This window comes from Eleginops maclovinus, chromosome 2 (assembly GCF_036324505.1).
Source record: "Eleginops maclovinus isolate JMC-PN-2008 ecotype Puerto Natales chromosome 2, JC_Emac_rtc_rv5, whole genome shotgun sequence".
In the NCBI taxonomy this organism is placed as follows: Eukaryota; Metazoa; Chordata; class Actinopteri; order Perciformes; family Eleginopidae; genus Eleginops; species Eleginops maclovinus.
Window position 1 is genome coordinate 4,553,692 of NC_086350.1, and position 17,235 is coordinate 4,570,926.

The following is a 17,235-nucleotide window of genomic DNA, read 5'->3' on the forward strand; positions in this document are numbered from 1 at the left end:
TGTTCGGCAAGCGTGCAGTTACATGTGTTCATCACCTGACCGGCTCTTCAGACAAACTTGTTTAGGTCACACTCCAAAAAGGCCTGACAACTTGGGAGGCCCCCCCATCTCACGCGCACACACACACACACACACACACACACACACACACACACACACACACACACACACACACACACACACACACACACACACACACACACACACACACACACACACACACACACACACACACACACACACACACACAAATTGGAAGTTCAGGGTACTTTTCCCAAACAAACACACACACACAGGCACAAGCTGTCCGACGTCTTGTGACACGGAGAAAAGGGGAATGAAGAGAGAATAAAAACGAGTCTGTCTGTCCGAATGGCAAAAAAAAAGAAGAAGAAGAAGAGAGGAGTGGGGGGGGCGGGGAGGTTATAGAGTAGGACAAAATGCTCCCATTCATTGTATTCCTTTGGGAACACTGGGACTGACTGGGGCTGCTTCACTAGCGCAAACACACAAAGATCTTCTTTTACCGAGGGGAGGGTGGTAGTGGGGGTGGGCGCTGGATGAATGGACTGGGGTAGGTGGTGTTGGGAGGGGGCCCCGCTTTGCACAGCCCCTAAGAAAACACAAGGCCCCCTTCCTCTAACTGCCCACCAAACACATGGACATACACACCTAGGCACAAGGAACATGTGTACACGCGCAGACACACACACACACAAACACAGTCAGAATTAATGGTCCTCTTGTGTACGGGCTGCAGGGTTAGGGGGCAATGGGTACGAATGTGGTGTGTCTGTATGTTAATGTGTTGGAGGAGGAGGAGGGAGGAAAAAGAAAGGAACGTAGTCGTCTGGTTGTGTATTTGACGGGTATGCAAGTATGATACTTGAGTTTACGATCTGCAAATTCATACAGGTGAATAATGCTGTGTTAGCATCCAATTTAAAAAGGGTTAACCGCAATCCAACTTACAACTTCTACAAGGTCAAAACTGCTATGGTTCAAGTTAAACTTCACTAAATGAAGTTAAATGGTCTATGGAAGCACAATTGGCTCAATGAATGCCAACTAAATCTGACTTCTTCCTCTAAATTTGAGTTTTTCTGATCAATTTTCTCTTGTTTTGTTATAAACAACTGCGCACTTTCTTCTACAGAATGTATTAAAAGCCAGTCATACATTAAGCAATATACTATGATCTTTGGAGTTAGTGCTGATTTAGTAAAATGATAAAGCAGAGTGTGTATATATCTGACAGCCAACGGTGTGCAGTAGATAGTTTTTACCTCTTTCCTTAACTTTTAAGTCACTTTTAGCTCATTATTTTGGTTCTCCAGCCTTCATATAATATTTATAGTCGAGTACAACTGCTTTCATATAAAAGTGTAGGATGCTGATTCTAGCAAACAAACTAAAACAATGCAACCATGACGTATAGCTTGAGATGAGTTTGCTTTAAACAATTATGAAAGCAACTAGCTATCTAAAGAAACATGTTTCAGGAGTTAAGCTAAAGCCTTAGCGACTTAATAAGCTAATGGTAAACCAGGGAAAAATTTTGCTAAGCGGTCAGACTCTACTGCCACTCTAAGAACACAATAATGTAAACCTACAAATAATTAAACTGTCCTTTCACCATCTTGCTAAACCCATGGGAGCACGATAACAGCTACTTGCAATTTTAATTGAAGCGCACAGAATTACAGTATGCTTATAGCATTTTCCTATAGGCCAACACACAGGTTAATACACTGAAGTGAGAGTGATTCTAGAGTCAAGAGTTAGCCATTCTCCATAGATGGTGAGTCCAATCGACGTTATGAGCCTTCCATGGCTTTCCGAGTCATTGTGTCTGAAGCTGTATGTGCTGACGTAGGAGCTGCCTGTCTATCTAATGGCCGTTTGCCTGCTCCATTAGCTCTTATGCACGTGTGTGTGGATTATTGTGTTTGTGTCTCAACGTAGGTTTAGCAACCCCGACCATTCAGAGCCTCACCTAACGTCAGCGCTTTACTGACAAGAGATAAGATCCAGGCTTTTATTCAGTCTAAGAGGAATGAAACAAAGAGTTTCAGAGTCGACGATAATGTGATCTAATGTCTCTACAATACTTTGGAGAATATCAGGAGTGAACACCAGATATTCTTGACTATAAATGAGTGCTTTTTAACCTGGTTAAGCTGCCAAAGCAGTGCCATTTCTGTCTCAAAAGCACCAAAACCACATATTCAAGTAAACTACTCACAGCGTAAACACCACAAACAGTAGGCTAATGGTGTTTCAACAGAGGGCGGAACTGTTGACTGTATCATTCATAGAAGAAATTAACACAAAAACAAACAAAAAACAACCAGCAAACAACAAGGAACTCAAATAGAGAAGAGGAGGAGACAGAGCAGTTATATATGAGGAACAGAGGGAGGGAAGAGGAGGAGGAGTGTGGCTTTGCAGTCATTAATTAGCCCGTTAGCTCGGGCCCGGGCGGTGCGGTTAGGGCCTGTGCCTTTGTGGGCCCGAAGGAAATGGGCCACATATGAGAGCCATTATAGGAACTGACTTAACAAAGACACATGCCTGTCAGCCACCGGGCTGGGCTGGGCCGCTCTGCCTACGACACACAAAGGGCCTACCACCACTGTGTGTTTGTGTGTGTGTGTGTGTGTGTGTGTGTGTGTGTGTGTGTGTGTGTGTGTGTGTGTGGTGTGTGTGTGTGTGTGTGTGTGTGTGTGTGTGTGTGTGTGTGTGTGTGTGTGTGTGTGTGTGTGCAAGGGGAATATATGACCATGTGTGCACAGTTGCAATAACTGTCTCTTCTGTAAGTTTATATCAGATGCCTGTGTGTGTGTGTGTGTGTGTGTGTGTGTGTGTGTGTGTGTGTGTGTGTGTGTGTGTGTGTGTGTGTGTGTGTGTGTGTGCGTGCGTGGGAGAAGTGGAAAGTAACTAAGTACATTTACTCAAGTACTTAAGTACACATTCCAGGTACTTTGACTCGAGTATTTTCCTTTCGTGCCACTTTATACTTTACTCCGCTGCATTTAAAGGGAAATGTTTACTTCACTTCTTTGTAGATTAATATTCTTACAGACAAGTATGACGAACTTGTAAAATATGAGGTATAGTTACACTTTTGCTTTCTTAAAGGCTCTTCTTCCACCACTGGAGCTGCATACATGTTTGGATTTTCTGTATTAACATCAGCTGTTTTCCTTTATGTGTTTGTGTGTTGCCTGTGTCTGTGTGTGTAACCATATCTATCAGAATGGGGCCATCGGAAGCGTTTCTTTAACCCGTGGACATCCCCCGCTGGTTCTCCACACCATTTAAAACCACATGACAGGAAACCTGGGTCACTTTGAACTACACTGCGCTCTTCCCCCCTTACAACATCGCACCACTCATTGACAAACACACTGATACCAGCCACAGACAAAAAGACGAAACGCTGAGAGACAGAAATGGAAAACAGCTCCCGACTGAGATTGCATTGTCTCCATTCATAAATCAGATTCAGATGAGACTCATTGCCGACCTATAAAACTTTCAAAATCTCTGATAATGACTCATGAAATTAATGCTAATTAATCACTGAAGCTCGGTTAACGGTTTTCATGATGCAACAGCTGGCACATCAGGGAGTCGCAGCGCTTCCACTTTTCTCCTAGAGAAACGTTCTTATTTTTTCCATCTGGACAACATTTTGTGTTTTAAATTAAGACATGAACAACAGGCTGCACTTCGTAAAAAGGGGGCTTTTACCACACTGAGGCCTATTCTCTTTCAGCTGAAAACAGTAGCATTTGGTCAGCTCCTCCGAGTATTGGCCTGAGAGGAGCTCAGGTCTGGATTTGATAAGTGGAAACAGACCGGTGCAGCGCTGCCTGTGTGTTTAAAGCCAACACACATCCGACACAGCGTAAACAGCCCGTACTCCAGTGACTAAGCCCTGGAGCTTAGCCATAATAATGCTAACCCTCTGTACAGTAGATAGACCATATGCTCCTTACTAAGCTGGGTTTGTTCACCAAGAAATGCCATTGTTTTAAAAATAGCAAAATATTGCAACACACCCAACTGTAATTTAATAACTTTTCAATGAAACTAACTTGCTTTCATGCAATAAATCCTGTAGATTGAGGTACTTCTGGACATTTAAAATGGAATTAAATGCAGAAAATAACTGAAACAAGAGCTAGAGAGGAAAAGGTTTCACCTGGGTTTAGAGCAGATAGTTCTAAAGCTCTACATGATAACACGCCGCTCTCAAGAGCTATTTCCTGCGTGTCCCTTCATCCTCAAAACCAAACATGACACAGTATCCGTGCTTCACAGCGTGGAAGAGGATCCGAGTAGGAGCTACTTTTTTTATGGTCATGCTCTCCCTCGGGGCTCAGAGGGGCTAATGAAGTCCGATCCGAGCTTTATTAAGATCCAAAGGTGGGGCCTCGTAATAAAAAAGGCGAAGAAGAAGAGGGGGGGAAAAAACAAGCTCTCGTTAACTGGATCACACCTCCGGAGCACAGGGAGATCCAACGCTCGGGGCCCATGGGGGGTAAAGGGGTACGAGACTGAAGCCGGCGCAGCGGCAAGTGGATTCAAATTGTCTCATGAGGTGATTTAATTCAGCTCCACTTAAAAAAAAAACTTGAACAAACAAAGCTGGCTAACTCCCCACATGGCTATCAGACGCAGCATGCAGATTTACCGGCATTTGGCTCACAGCTGGAGGTAATTTCTTGGTGGCTGTGTATGTATATGCAATGCATGGATCATGAGGAAACAGATGTGAGAAGGAAGAAATGGAAACCAACTATGATGTGTGAATAATACAGGAAGCAGTATGTGTATGTCTAGGTAAAATACACACAGTTTCTACTTTTATTTACCAGCTTACATTGGGTTTTTATATTTGCATGTCATGGGTTAAATGCTTAAAAGCTGCATAAGAGTAAATACAACATAAAAAGCCCCTCAGAGGAACATTAAAGGTCCAATTGAAACAGACGGAGAGAGGAAACACATGTTGATGAATAGACATCTAGAGTACGAGAAAGAGTAGGAGGAAGATATCGATCGCTGACTGATCAATGCCGCAGTAAATGATCCGGCCATAACCAGGGCAATTACTGGGTCTTCGTTTTTGTGAGTGTACATGTGTGTGTATGCATGCCTTTGTATTTATATGCAATGCTGGTGCGGTGTAGCTTTCGTACCTGTCAATAGCAGGCAAAACATAAAAGCAAAAGGTCACAACCTCTTGCGTCATTGTTGTTTTCCAATCACATATGACTCAATAATAATGGAGGAAAATGGAAAAAGGAGGTAATACAGACGGAGGACAAAAGACAAAACATCCGCAGCGTCCTCTCAGACATGGACACAACAAAGAAGAGACAACAGGATCGCAGAGGGCAGGAATCAACTTAAAGATGTGAAAAATTAAGGGAAGAAGGGTGTGTTTGTGAGAGTTTGGGAGGTGTATCTGCCTACTAACCTGGATCTGTTGTTGGAGAATGTTTATCTTGTGCTGCTGCTGCAAGAGCTGCTGCTGTTGTCTGGCAATCTGCACAAAAGAGATCGAGAGACAATATGAATCAAACAACAATGCAGTATACAATTCTGAGAAGATGCATAAAAAGTTGGAAAAATGTCCTTTCTTTGTCTTTTCTTATAGACGGACTGTAACGCCACTGTTGTGCAAGAACACTTCTGTTTATATAAAAAAGAAAAATGTGCTTAACAAACTTTTATGCAATTAACAATGATTCTTACTTTATTTACAATCTGTTAACGTCACAGCCTTCTTCGTCCTTTTCCTTCACATAGCTTCTTGTTGTTTTGTTATCCTTAGTAATGATCTACTCAAACTGATCGCCTATTTTACCGCCTAAAATATATATGTTGAACACCATTGAAACATCTTATGACCCTCCCACTTTTCAACAATCAAATACCGCCCTTGGTCAAACACAAAAACCAAACGCAAAGACATAAATGCTTTATTGAGAAAGGAAAACCACTGAAAGATTAGGCTGATGTGCTGCAGCAACATAAGAGTCTGAATTTGTGGGATTGACATGTTCAAGAGGCCAACAAACAACACCTAGCATGCCTCTTAAACCCCCTACACACCCATCAATGCTTATCAACAGAAGAGGCGATGCTTACTTCTTCTTTGGTTTTGTCTAATAAAAAAACACCTGAAGTCCAAGACCCTGTTTCGCAGCTTTGATCGGCCAATCACCTGAGGTTAAAACCCTTAAAGGGGCAGTACGTCGACTATTTGATCCCGCCCCCTCTACGCCAGAAGAGTAAAGCTGCTGCCTTTTTTCTTTTTTTTCTACCCAAGAAGTCGTTTAGTATATTTATTCTGAAATGTAATTACAGGCTGCTGAATGGGAGGCGGCGCCCCATTTGCACACATGTCATATTTCATTAAAGGCAGATTTCTCAGGGTTTGTCTGTAGGGCATTATCCTATCAAGTCTCAACAGCCAAATGACTGGCTGATATTGGAATCTGTCTTTCTTTTCACTCTCTCCATCTCCCCTGTTCCTTTGTGAAGCTGTGAAAGGTGGAATGTGTTGTGATGGGAGGTGTGGACTTGTCCAAACAGAGCCTGTCGTACGTCGACCTACAGTAACGTGTCGGCATACAGCGAAAACAAAGAGCAGCTCATCTGAACACCTCTTTGCTTAAGCCTTCCTGCTTTCTCTGTCACACGCTTATTTCTCTACACCTGACACCTGAAGACACACGCTTCAGCATCTGCAACTATTTGATTCCACACACAAACAAAAACAGCAGTAGTTGTTACTTCACAGCTTGGGTCTTATTCTGTAAGTTTTGGAGCTTCAGCCATGAAAGGCATAATCATGTTATATACATCTTTCTTTTCGGGACAAACTAAGCTTTCAGCATATGTAGGTAACTTGGATGTCACATGAATGTAAGAATAGTAATAAGACAAAAAACGGATATTGAATCTCACGGATACAAATTATACATCCCAGGATGCATTGTACAATTCCAAACTATCAGGTAAAACTTCATCTGTCTCCACCTCAGAAATACCCTTGAACCCTCTGGAAAAATTCTGCCATTTTGTGTTCAACACGGTCAACCTCGGGACGTTAAATCAGCTTCACGGAACTTGACGGATCAGATTGTATGCAGATGAGACTCTGTTCTATTTAGCTTCGTAAAACAGATCAAATAGTTTATGTTAGGCAAACCAAACTACTTTGTAAGGGTTTAAGATAAGAACCCTCCTCCATACCTGCTCCTGCTGCTGTCTGGCCAGCTCCATCTGTTGTCTCTGCTTCTCCAGCTGTGAGGCGGCCATCTTTTTCTGCTCGTCATGGGCAGAAAGGAGCTGCTCCCTCAGACTGATCAGCTGACCGATCATCGTGGAAAGTTGGTGCTCCTTCTCCTCCAGCGACTCAGGTGTACCTGGACACAGAAGGAAGGGTTACGATTGAATAAATGTGGCGATAGGAAAGGTCTGCTGACACTGGTAATGTGTTTGAAAGGGGAAGTAGATGACACAGTGTTAAGTTTGGGGTTAAAGTTGATGATCTATGTATGGCCAGAAATACACGTTAAATACCTTGTGTTACTCATTGACTCTAGTGTGGTATTAACACTGGATGGATAGGGTGTTTTATTCTAACTTAGCCAAGAGATACCATACTTTGAAAAGTCAACCCCAAACAATATCTGTTCCGGTAATATGATTGATAATATGAATAGTGGTCTGACGTTCGTAGCGATACTTGCAATGACGGAAAATGTTCTGTCTTTTTTTGATTCAAGAAACCAAACCAAAGTAACTTTAACATATGTATCTATGAGCTAAAAACAAACTTAAAAAGCCTCCACTCCACATATTACCAATACACCCCTCTTCAATCAACCTTAAAACTTAAACCAACTACTCACTTTTAAAATTTCATGACAGCATCTTGTTGTGATGTTTTTGCAGTGAGAACAAATGTCCACAGATGGATAGAAATATCAACACTTTGCAAACTAATCAAAACTTCCTCAGGTCCCGCTACAGCAGGTGTCTCCAGGAGCACATTTTGACATGATGACAAACGCACAGACAAAGGTAAAACACAAAATGAGTGTGTAACAAAAATCCAATGTGTTTAACTGACGTGAACTAGACAAACTTCAGAAACTCCCATACCCAAATTATCATCAATCATCCGGCTTGTAGTTACAGCTTACTACTTATTATCGTCTGCCTTGTCTCTACTTGCCATCAGTGTTTATCACTTAGTGTCTGCACTGAAGAACAATAAAATCACTTGGAGTTAACCTTTGAAAATAAGTAGCTGTCAGGCTTTTGTCGGGTTTATGGTGTAAAAATTCCAGGAAGGTTTAAGTCCGAATGGAGGGCCAACATCAGAAACCAGACACTAGAAAGACTGTTTTGACTTTTTCATCAGTATCATCGAACATCACCGTTCCACATCACATCTTAGTTAAATTGAAAATACCCAAATTACACAGGAAAAGTAGATGTTGGAGGAGCAAAAACCCTCACGCCATGAACTTATCATCATGGTAAAAGTAAGAAGGGTTTGGTTAAAGTGCATTTCTCCATTATTATTACATTACATTCAGCTGATGATTTTAATCCAAAGCGATCAACACTGGAGATACAAATTCAGACCAGATTATGATTGATGAACGATCCAATAATTAGCGTGACTCCCAACTTATTAAAGACGCACCTCTTTTAACCCTCAGCCCGAAACCAGAGCCCAGTCTGCTCTGATTGGTTAGCTTATAGTTTTCTTCTTTTGTCTCCCCTATTCTTCGCTCTCTTTACTTTCTTTTCCCTCATTTCCTTTTATCTCCTCCAACTACTCATTTACTTCTATTGATTTGCTCTTTTGTTTCATCCTCTCATCATTGGCTGTCTATGTTGTGATTGGTCAATCGCTTAGAGATGTCCCGCCCCTTACACTATCAAGTACAACGTGTTTGAGAGCTAGCCAATAGAACCGTGAGTGTAACAAAGTGATGTCATTATGATCTGGAAGAAAACAAAGCAGTCCAATTGAGGCATTTCAGGCAGGGGGGGAGTTCCTCTGGAGGGACTACAGGGATTGTTCCTATTGAAGACCATTTACATGCACAAAACCTATATAGCACTACAGGGAAAAGGAAACCCCCCAAAGCACAAAAGCCTCTTTTAAGTCTGAAAATGAGAAGTGACTTTCGCTTGCGTTGCTGCGTGTGACTTTAAAATAAACCGTGTCCTATCATTTCCGTCTGTGTTGCATTTCAACCATATGTTGTTTCTGCTGCTCCAGCTCCACACCTCAGTATCAAATGTTTGTATTGGAAAAGTCCTTTTACCTTGAATCCATGATGACATAAAGAAGGTTAACATATTTCTTTACCAACATCCTTTTAAGCCCTCTGAGGAATTCACGTCAACTGTAGGCGGCACGACCCTGCCTGACCCTGAGATAATGCTGCTATATGTGGTGTGTGTGTGTGTGTGTGTGTGTGTGTGTGTGTGTGTGTGTGTGTGTGTGTGTGTGTGTGTGTGTGTGTGTGTGTGTGTGTGTGTGTGTGTGTGTGTGTGTGTGATTATTCTTGTTTAGTGAATGTGCTCATGGTCAACTAGTCAACACGTTGTTGACATTGTTTGGGAGAGTGTTTAACATATTGTGTAAATGGGTACACACAGACACACACACACACACACACACACACACACACAGACACACACACACACACACACACACACACACACACACACACACACACACACACACACACACACAAGGGTCCGTGTGTGTGTTTAAGATAAACTTGCACACTGAAGTTTATCTTGTTTAGACGTTCTTGCTCCTGTATATGTTTTATTGTGTATGTGTGTGTGTGTGTGTGTGTGTGTGTGTGTGTGTGTGTGTGTGTGTGTGTGTGTGTGTGTGTGTGTGTGTGTGTGTGTGTGTGTGTGTGTGTGTGTGTGTGTGTAAGGTCCTGCCCTGGGGCCATGTAGGGAGATTGCAGGGTGGCCCCAACACTACCTGCATACTAACAGAGTCTCCATTGTAGTCCTGTCAGGCCCTTATTGTACCCCAGACTTAGCCACACACACACACACACACACACACACACACACACACACACACACACACACACACACACACACACACACACACACACACACACACACACACACACACACACACACACACATTCGATATTACCCCTCAGCACCCCTGTATCAAAGGCAACATTCTCCTCTTCTTGTCTCCCTCTTTTCATGCTTTCACTCGTCCTTTTTTGGGGGGTTTTCCCCAAACAACCTCCCCATCAGTTATTTCCAAGTCCAGATTCTCCCTGTGGTCTCTCCTCTCCTCTCCTCTGTCCTTCTCTCATCTCTGGCTTCTTGTTTCTTCTTTTTGCTTTTCCTCCCCTTTTCTTTGCTCTCGTTGTTTTCTTTTCCTCTCCTTCTCCTCTAACGACTCTAAGTACTCTACTCTAACTGTCTTTTTGTTTCTTCTCTTTGATTTCACATTATCATCCATTTTCTTTACTTTGATTTCCTCTTGTGTTACTGTCCTCTGCTCTTCACTCCTCTCCTCATTTCCTGCTGCTGTCCTCCAATTGTTCATTTCCTTCTCTCCCTTTCTCTCTTTTACTTCCATCTTCTGGGCTTTTGTGATTCCTCCTCTCACCCTTGGCTTGTTGTTTCTTCTCTTTGCTTTTCCTCCTCCTAATTTCCTCATGTTTCCTCTCCTCATTTCCCTTTTCTTTCCTTAAAACGACTCCTTTCCTTATCTCTTTTTCTGCTTTTGTTCCTCCTCTCATCATGAGCTTCTTGTCTTTGTTTTCCCCTCATCATTTAATACTTCATCTCTTAACTTGCTTATCTGTCTTTTGCTCCTTTTCTCCTTTCCTCCTCTCTTTTCTCACCAGCTCTCTCAATCAACCCTCTCCCCTTTTGCTCTCTTTGTCCCCTCCTCTCTCAATTCCTCTCCTCTTATCACCACTGTATCCTCCCTTATTCATGCCTCCCTAAAACCAATCCAGTCTTGCAACATTGATGGACATTTTATAACGCTGCCATGTCTAAAAACACATGTACAGACTTCTTCCTATTTCCCTGCATTCCTTGCAGTAAAGATTGTTGTGTAATTGCAACAACTGCGATTAAAGCTCCGTGATTCATCCCGGGATTACGGCTGGTGCATTCCAAACGTGACATCCTGCAGTCCTTCAACACTCCTGGCACCAAAAATCATTTCAGACGTTTTCCGATTCCCATCCATCAGGATTATTCCAAACACCAGCTGAGGGCACAGAAACTGTTCTCTGTGTTGATCATCTGTCCCTGAACAATCACTCTGAGCACAATCTGCACGAGGTGTGTGTTGGATGTGACTGTTTACATGTTTGTTTTCAATAAATTCACATAATGATGTCATAACAGAGCATTGCTAAAGTTGATATGTACTCACAAAATGCAAATCAATGTCACTGATCATATAATTCCTCCTACATCTCTCACGACTCCTAAAATTAAACTCCACATTTGTATTGTTTTTCATTTACATGTATGGATTTTATTTGAACTTAATTTGTCACTGTACCTCCAGCAAGTATGTTGTGTTTTCCTTTTCATTAAAAGTACTTTCAATTGCATTTTTTATATCAATCATCATGGCTACACTGCTTTTGAGAACCTTCAATAATCATCATTACATTTAAAACATGTTTTTGCAGATTTAGTGCAACTGGTTCAGATTTAGTTTGTCTGTCGGCAAGATTTTTGAGAAAATACTGGCAGGTTTTTTAAAATCCAACAATTTTTCTGCTCTGCGATTGCTATTGTTGTTTCTCCAGTGTTTTAGTTTTAAAATAATATTTCTTTAGCAACCAAAAGTTATAGTTGATGACTTAAAAAGAACAGGTATAAAGTATAGAAGATTTATGGATTCAAGAAATAACTTTAGTGACAAATATCTTTTAATTCATTTATTTCTTTGCTGCTTAAAATGTGACCAAATCTGCGTCTTTAGGCTGAATTATAAAAATAAAAGAACCACATTTTCTGATAGATGTGTTTTTTAGGACCCTAATGATATTGTATAATACATGATTTTACAGTATGTGTCAATTTCCTATGTTTCAGTGCCAGCGTGTGTGTACATATAGTATGTGAATGTGTAGTTATTCAAATTATATTCAGTTCAAATTTAATTAAGTAATAAATCATTATTTTTGTATTTAATTACAAGTGAACTATGTTGAGTCACACAGTGATATCACAAAATCATGCCCCATCCACTTCCCATTACAAAACAGACTTTATGACACACACGTGCCATGGTTAAAATCATGTGCACACACACACACACACACACACACACACACACACACACACACACACACACACACACACACACACACACACACACACACACACACACACACACACACACACACACACACACACACACACACACACACACACACACACACACACACACACCTCATGACACCCCCAACTTGTTGGGTTTCTGCCAAACCTTCATGTTTCATCTGTGCGCCAAACTCCCAGAATTCCTCTGGATGATTAAACCCCTCGCCTCGGTGTGACACCACAACAAACGCTCTGACACTTGACTTCCCATCAGCCCACAGGCCCGCAGACAAACATGGGCACTACATTTTGTCAAAACACATGTCATGATCTCCCCAGGGCTGCTGGGTACAAAGACATTCAACATTTTAATCCGACACTTCCAGGCTTACTGTAAACAGATCTCAGAGAGTCAGAAGCAGATCAAAATAAAAGGTTGCAATGGACGAGAAGTGAGATTACTGCTGCCAGATGTACCAGCTTGTCCTATTCTGACACTTATTTATCCATCTGTTGTGATAATCTCATTGATTTTGAATTGTAAAAGAAGTATTACTCAAGAAAATCTTACATATGTGTTATAAAGTTATGGGGTTTGAGTAATAGCTGCTGGAAAATGTATCAAAATATGTTTTATTTAAGTTAGATTAGGACCTGCCCCTGTTTTTTTCAAAGGTTTTATTTTAATGATCTGTGTAGACACATCACTGGCATAGTGCTGTGACCCATATCTCCATCTGAAAACCCCAAAATATATTTGAAAAAGTAAAATAGTCAAGACAATAATTACTCAAAGGCAAAAACTCAAATGAATTAACAAGGTTAAAATGTAAAGGTATATAGAGAAAACAGATATGTGGATGATTCAGAGTTGCTGATACTCGGCTTAGCTGGTTTACAGCTGGTTTGTTATTATTTGCAAAACGCTTTTTTTCCAGCTCGTTGCACATTGGGTTGCCACAGAAGAGCTAAGTCCTGCTGGGCATGCTCCCAGACGTGTGTGTGTGTGGGTGTGTGTGTGTGTGTGTGTGTGTGTGTGTGTGTGTGTGTGTGTGTGTGTGTGTGTGTGTGTGTGTGTGTGTGTGTGTGTGTGTGTGTGTGTGTGTGTGTGAACAGTGAGGCATGTTGAAGTAAAGAAATACATACAAGCCTTTCCTTTCCTGGAAGAGTAACAAAAATGCAATGCAGTATAGACAGTGTTCTGTGCATTACAAGCATACTGAATTGCCTATGTGGACACCAATGAATGTTCCGAGTTAAATAAAAAGTAAGGCATCAGTTTCCTTCACCCTAAAAATAACCGCGACGGAACAAATAGGTCCAGGTTGTTGTGTGAGGAGACACAGAGCAACAGTTGTGTTTGTGTATTTAGGTCAGGGATCATGTCAACCATCGGGAAATAAAACGCTCTGACGCCTAAATTCAATCGGAGCAATTCTTTGGTCTGACGCAGCTGGACGAACAGAGACATCTATGTGCGTGGGTGTGTGTGTGTGTGTGTGTGTGTGTGTGTGCCTGTGTGCGTGTACGTGTGCGTGTGCATGTGTGTGTGTGTGTGTGTGTGTGTGATGTGCTATATTTGTGCCTGTTATTAGTGTCTTCAACCAACACACAAGGCATTGATATACTGCACATTCCGACTGTATGTACAGCAGAGGTCAACGTCTAGAATCTGTGTCTGCGGTTTAGGCAACAAAAAGTACTTTTGTTAAGATGAGGGAAAATTCAGTTTTCGACTAAATGATAATAAAAAAATCTGACCGTGACCGTTTCCCTAATTTTCAACAAGTTTTTAACCATTATTGCACGAGGACATACAGAACGCTCACTTTCAGGTTGATATTAGTTTCTACTGGGAGGTGTCTCCATGCTTTAATGTTCAAAAAGCTCTTTATGTTTCTCATACTGCCTGTGCTGCAGCTCCTCGTTTCACCCTCTGTCTGAAACCAGAGCCCAGTCTGCTCTGATTGGTTAGCTGGCCGGCTCTGTTGTGAATGGTCAGCCGCTTAGAGATGTCCCGCCCCTTAGCCTATCATGTGCAATGTGTTGGAGCGCTGTCCAACAGAAGTGTTATAATGATGTCACTATGTTCTGAAAGTAAACAAAGAAGTGTGTGGGAGAGAAACTCCCTCTGAAAGGAAAATTCGGGATTTGAGCCTTTGCAGACCATTTACATGCACAAACACCTATATAACACACTACAGGAAAGGAGAAAAACCCCCAAAACACTTAATATATATAAAAGTGGCATATTGTAAAGTTACACTTACAGCCCACCAGTGGACGGCTGGTCTGACAGTCCTTAGTGATTTTCACCTTCGATACTGTTTCTGTTGCCTGATAGAAGATTCAATAGAGTTCAAATTCAAAGTGGTACTTGTTGTTTTTATAGCTCAGTTTAAGTACGGTAATGATCTCACTGAACAATGATCAGAAATCTATTCGGAGAGTGTAGGGCATTTTAGGAGGGGGAAAAATAATAGCGTCTTTGTCTTTTTTAAACTACTCGTCTAAAACTGCTCTTTTTATGGTAACAGGTGGGCTTACATCCATTGTCTTGTTGCTTTGTATTCAGAAATAAACTGAATATATAGAAGATAAAATCACAGCTCCATTGACCTTGTTTTCAAACTTGTATTGAGTTGTTTTGTTAAAAGGGTCTATGTTTTTTGTGCACCTTTTATATATACTGTAGAAAAAAGGATTCCTAAGATGTTAAAGATCACCAGATTTCAGAAATGTACGTCTTATTGTAAAACGTTCCGTTTTCTCTTTCTCTTCCTCACACACCTCCTCTTCCCTCTCACAGCCCACGTGCGCTGTGTTTTGTTGTGCCACCTGTGCAGAAGGCCACTGAGTTTGTCTGTATCCAGCAAACCTTGACATGTCGCAGCTTGTGGGTGTGAAAGTGAATGTAGATTTCATCAAAGCTGCACATATGGATGCTGGCCTTGTCGTGAATGCATTTACCTTTGACCTCGCCCAGCAACTCGTTTGCGTTCAGACGGTCAACGCGTTCCTTCCATTCCTTTGAGAGGAGCCTTTCCATGCACGATGGTTCTGCAAAAATGCACAAAAATCCCATTTGTTTAGCTTATCTTGCAGGCTCATCAAGAATATAATACTGGATGATGCCTTTGAAGTTCAAACTCAACCAAAAAAAGGCACAAAATGATGGAAAAGGAAAATAAATAAAATGACTTCAATATGTAATGTTTCGAAACAAGGAAGCGTTTCAAACAATAATTTTAAAAAAGTAAATTGCTTCCAAAGTCACGCTGAGCCGCTGAGAATGTCTGCATTGTTCTGAGATGGGCTTTTTATTTGTGTCCTCTCTCTCACAATGTGTCTCGTAGCCTCAGGATAACAGACATCGGAGACACGCGGTCCCATTAGATTCATAAGGTCTCATTTGTTCAATTGGAGTCCCATTAACAATGGGATCGGTTCAATTCTTTGCCAGGCGGATAGCAGAGAGACAGAGAGAGACCAACAGAAATATCTGCACATGTGCGAGCATGAGTGTTTGGGTGTGTCTTTTGGATAAAGGGAAGGCGGATATGCAAAACTTAAATCGTTCAGGTGACTGTGGGAAAGAACATTTGCTCAAGGACAGTGTTACAGCACTGTCGCTTCACTGGATTTTTTCCAAGTTTAATTTAAATTCACACTATGTGGTTAAAATGATACCACAACATAGAAGCACCCATTTTTTTGGGATGGGTTCTATTTCTGTAGTGTGTTATATAGGTTTTGGTGCATGTAAATGGTGTGCAAAGGCTAAAAGTAACCTCCAGGGTTCAGGCAGCACAGGAAGTAGGAGAGAAATAAAGTACTTTTTGAACATTAAAGCATATACACAATAGAAGCACTAAATACAAATACGAAACGTGTAAAATGTGTGTGTGCATGTGTTTTCCTTGGATGTTATGTATATACTGTATATCATGTTTGTGCATTTGTGTGTTTCAAGCGTGCTTCAAATACTGGATTAATAAATCTTATCTTTAAATCAGCTCTAACCAGCTACATGCTCAAATTATGCTTGAATGCATCAGTAGTGTAATGTCCACAGTAATGTCCACACACTCCTCAATTCCTCTGAGTTTGTGTGTTTTCCCCTGGTTGGTGTGCCAGCGGACGCGACACAGATGGTGCCACGGTCACGCAGGGCCGAATGCCCAAGCCTCAGTCACCAAGGACGTCAAAACACACACACACACACACACACACACACACACACACACACACACACACACACACACACACATACACACACACACACACACACACACACACACAAGAGAAAAAGGAGACATTCTTGAGCACTGTGTGGAAAGCATGCGCCTGAGGGCTTGCCTGATTTAGAACGGTTAAGTCAGACAATAGCTCATTTGTGGTGCCTTTATCCTGACAAAAGGCGCTATAGGCATTCAGAAGGGCACATGGCCTATTGTGAATAGCTTAATGTTGAGTTTCTACGTATGGGCCCATTGTGTGGTCAAGAGATGCCGTCCACCGGCCCCGCACAACTTCTTCGTTGAGTCCATTAAAGCCCCGCATGTTTACAGTCGGATTATGATTGTTGTAAATAAGCTAATGCAGCCCGCCGGATCACATGGGATGAATGTAAACAAGGGAGGGGGAACAACGGAGGGAGAAAGCTTCCAGACAAAGAAACAACTTGAAATCTACAGTAATAATGGTGATTTCCGTTGGGAAAAAACTGCGGGTATTTCCAGACAGATGGCCCACAGTAAAGCGAAATCAGGTAATAAATACAATTTCCCAACCCTCAGGACAATGGAATTCACCCAATTTATCAAAGATTTATCAAAGGAG

The 17,235-nt window shown here is 41.7% G+C and overlaps 1 protein-coding gene across 5 annotated transcripts in view; it reads right to left on the bottom strand.

Moving 5' to 3' along the window:
- Positions 1-17,235, bottom strand: part of LOC134883780 (transcription factor SOX-6-like) — a 110,483-nt gene that overhangs the window by 37,757 nt on the left and 55,491 nt on the right. For 4 of the 5 annotated variants that reach the window (XM_063912222.1, XM_063912207.1, XM_063912197.1 and 1 more), the window contains 3 exons: positions 15,364-15,453; positions 7,276-7,448; positions 5,492-5,560 (listed from right to left, as the gene is read on the bottom strand). In XM_063912222.1, the coding sequence (XP_063768292.1) occupies positions 5,492-5,560; positions 7,276-7,448; positions 15,364-15,453 (332 nt within the window). The remainder of the gene's footprint in view (positions 1-5,491; positions 5,561-7,275; positions 7,449-15,363; positions 15,454-17,235) is intronic. The other variant, XM_063912214.1, reaches the window with a different exon arrangement.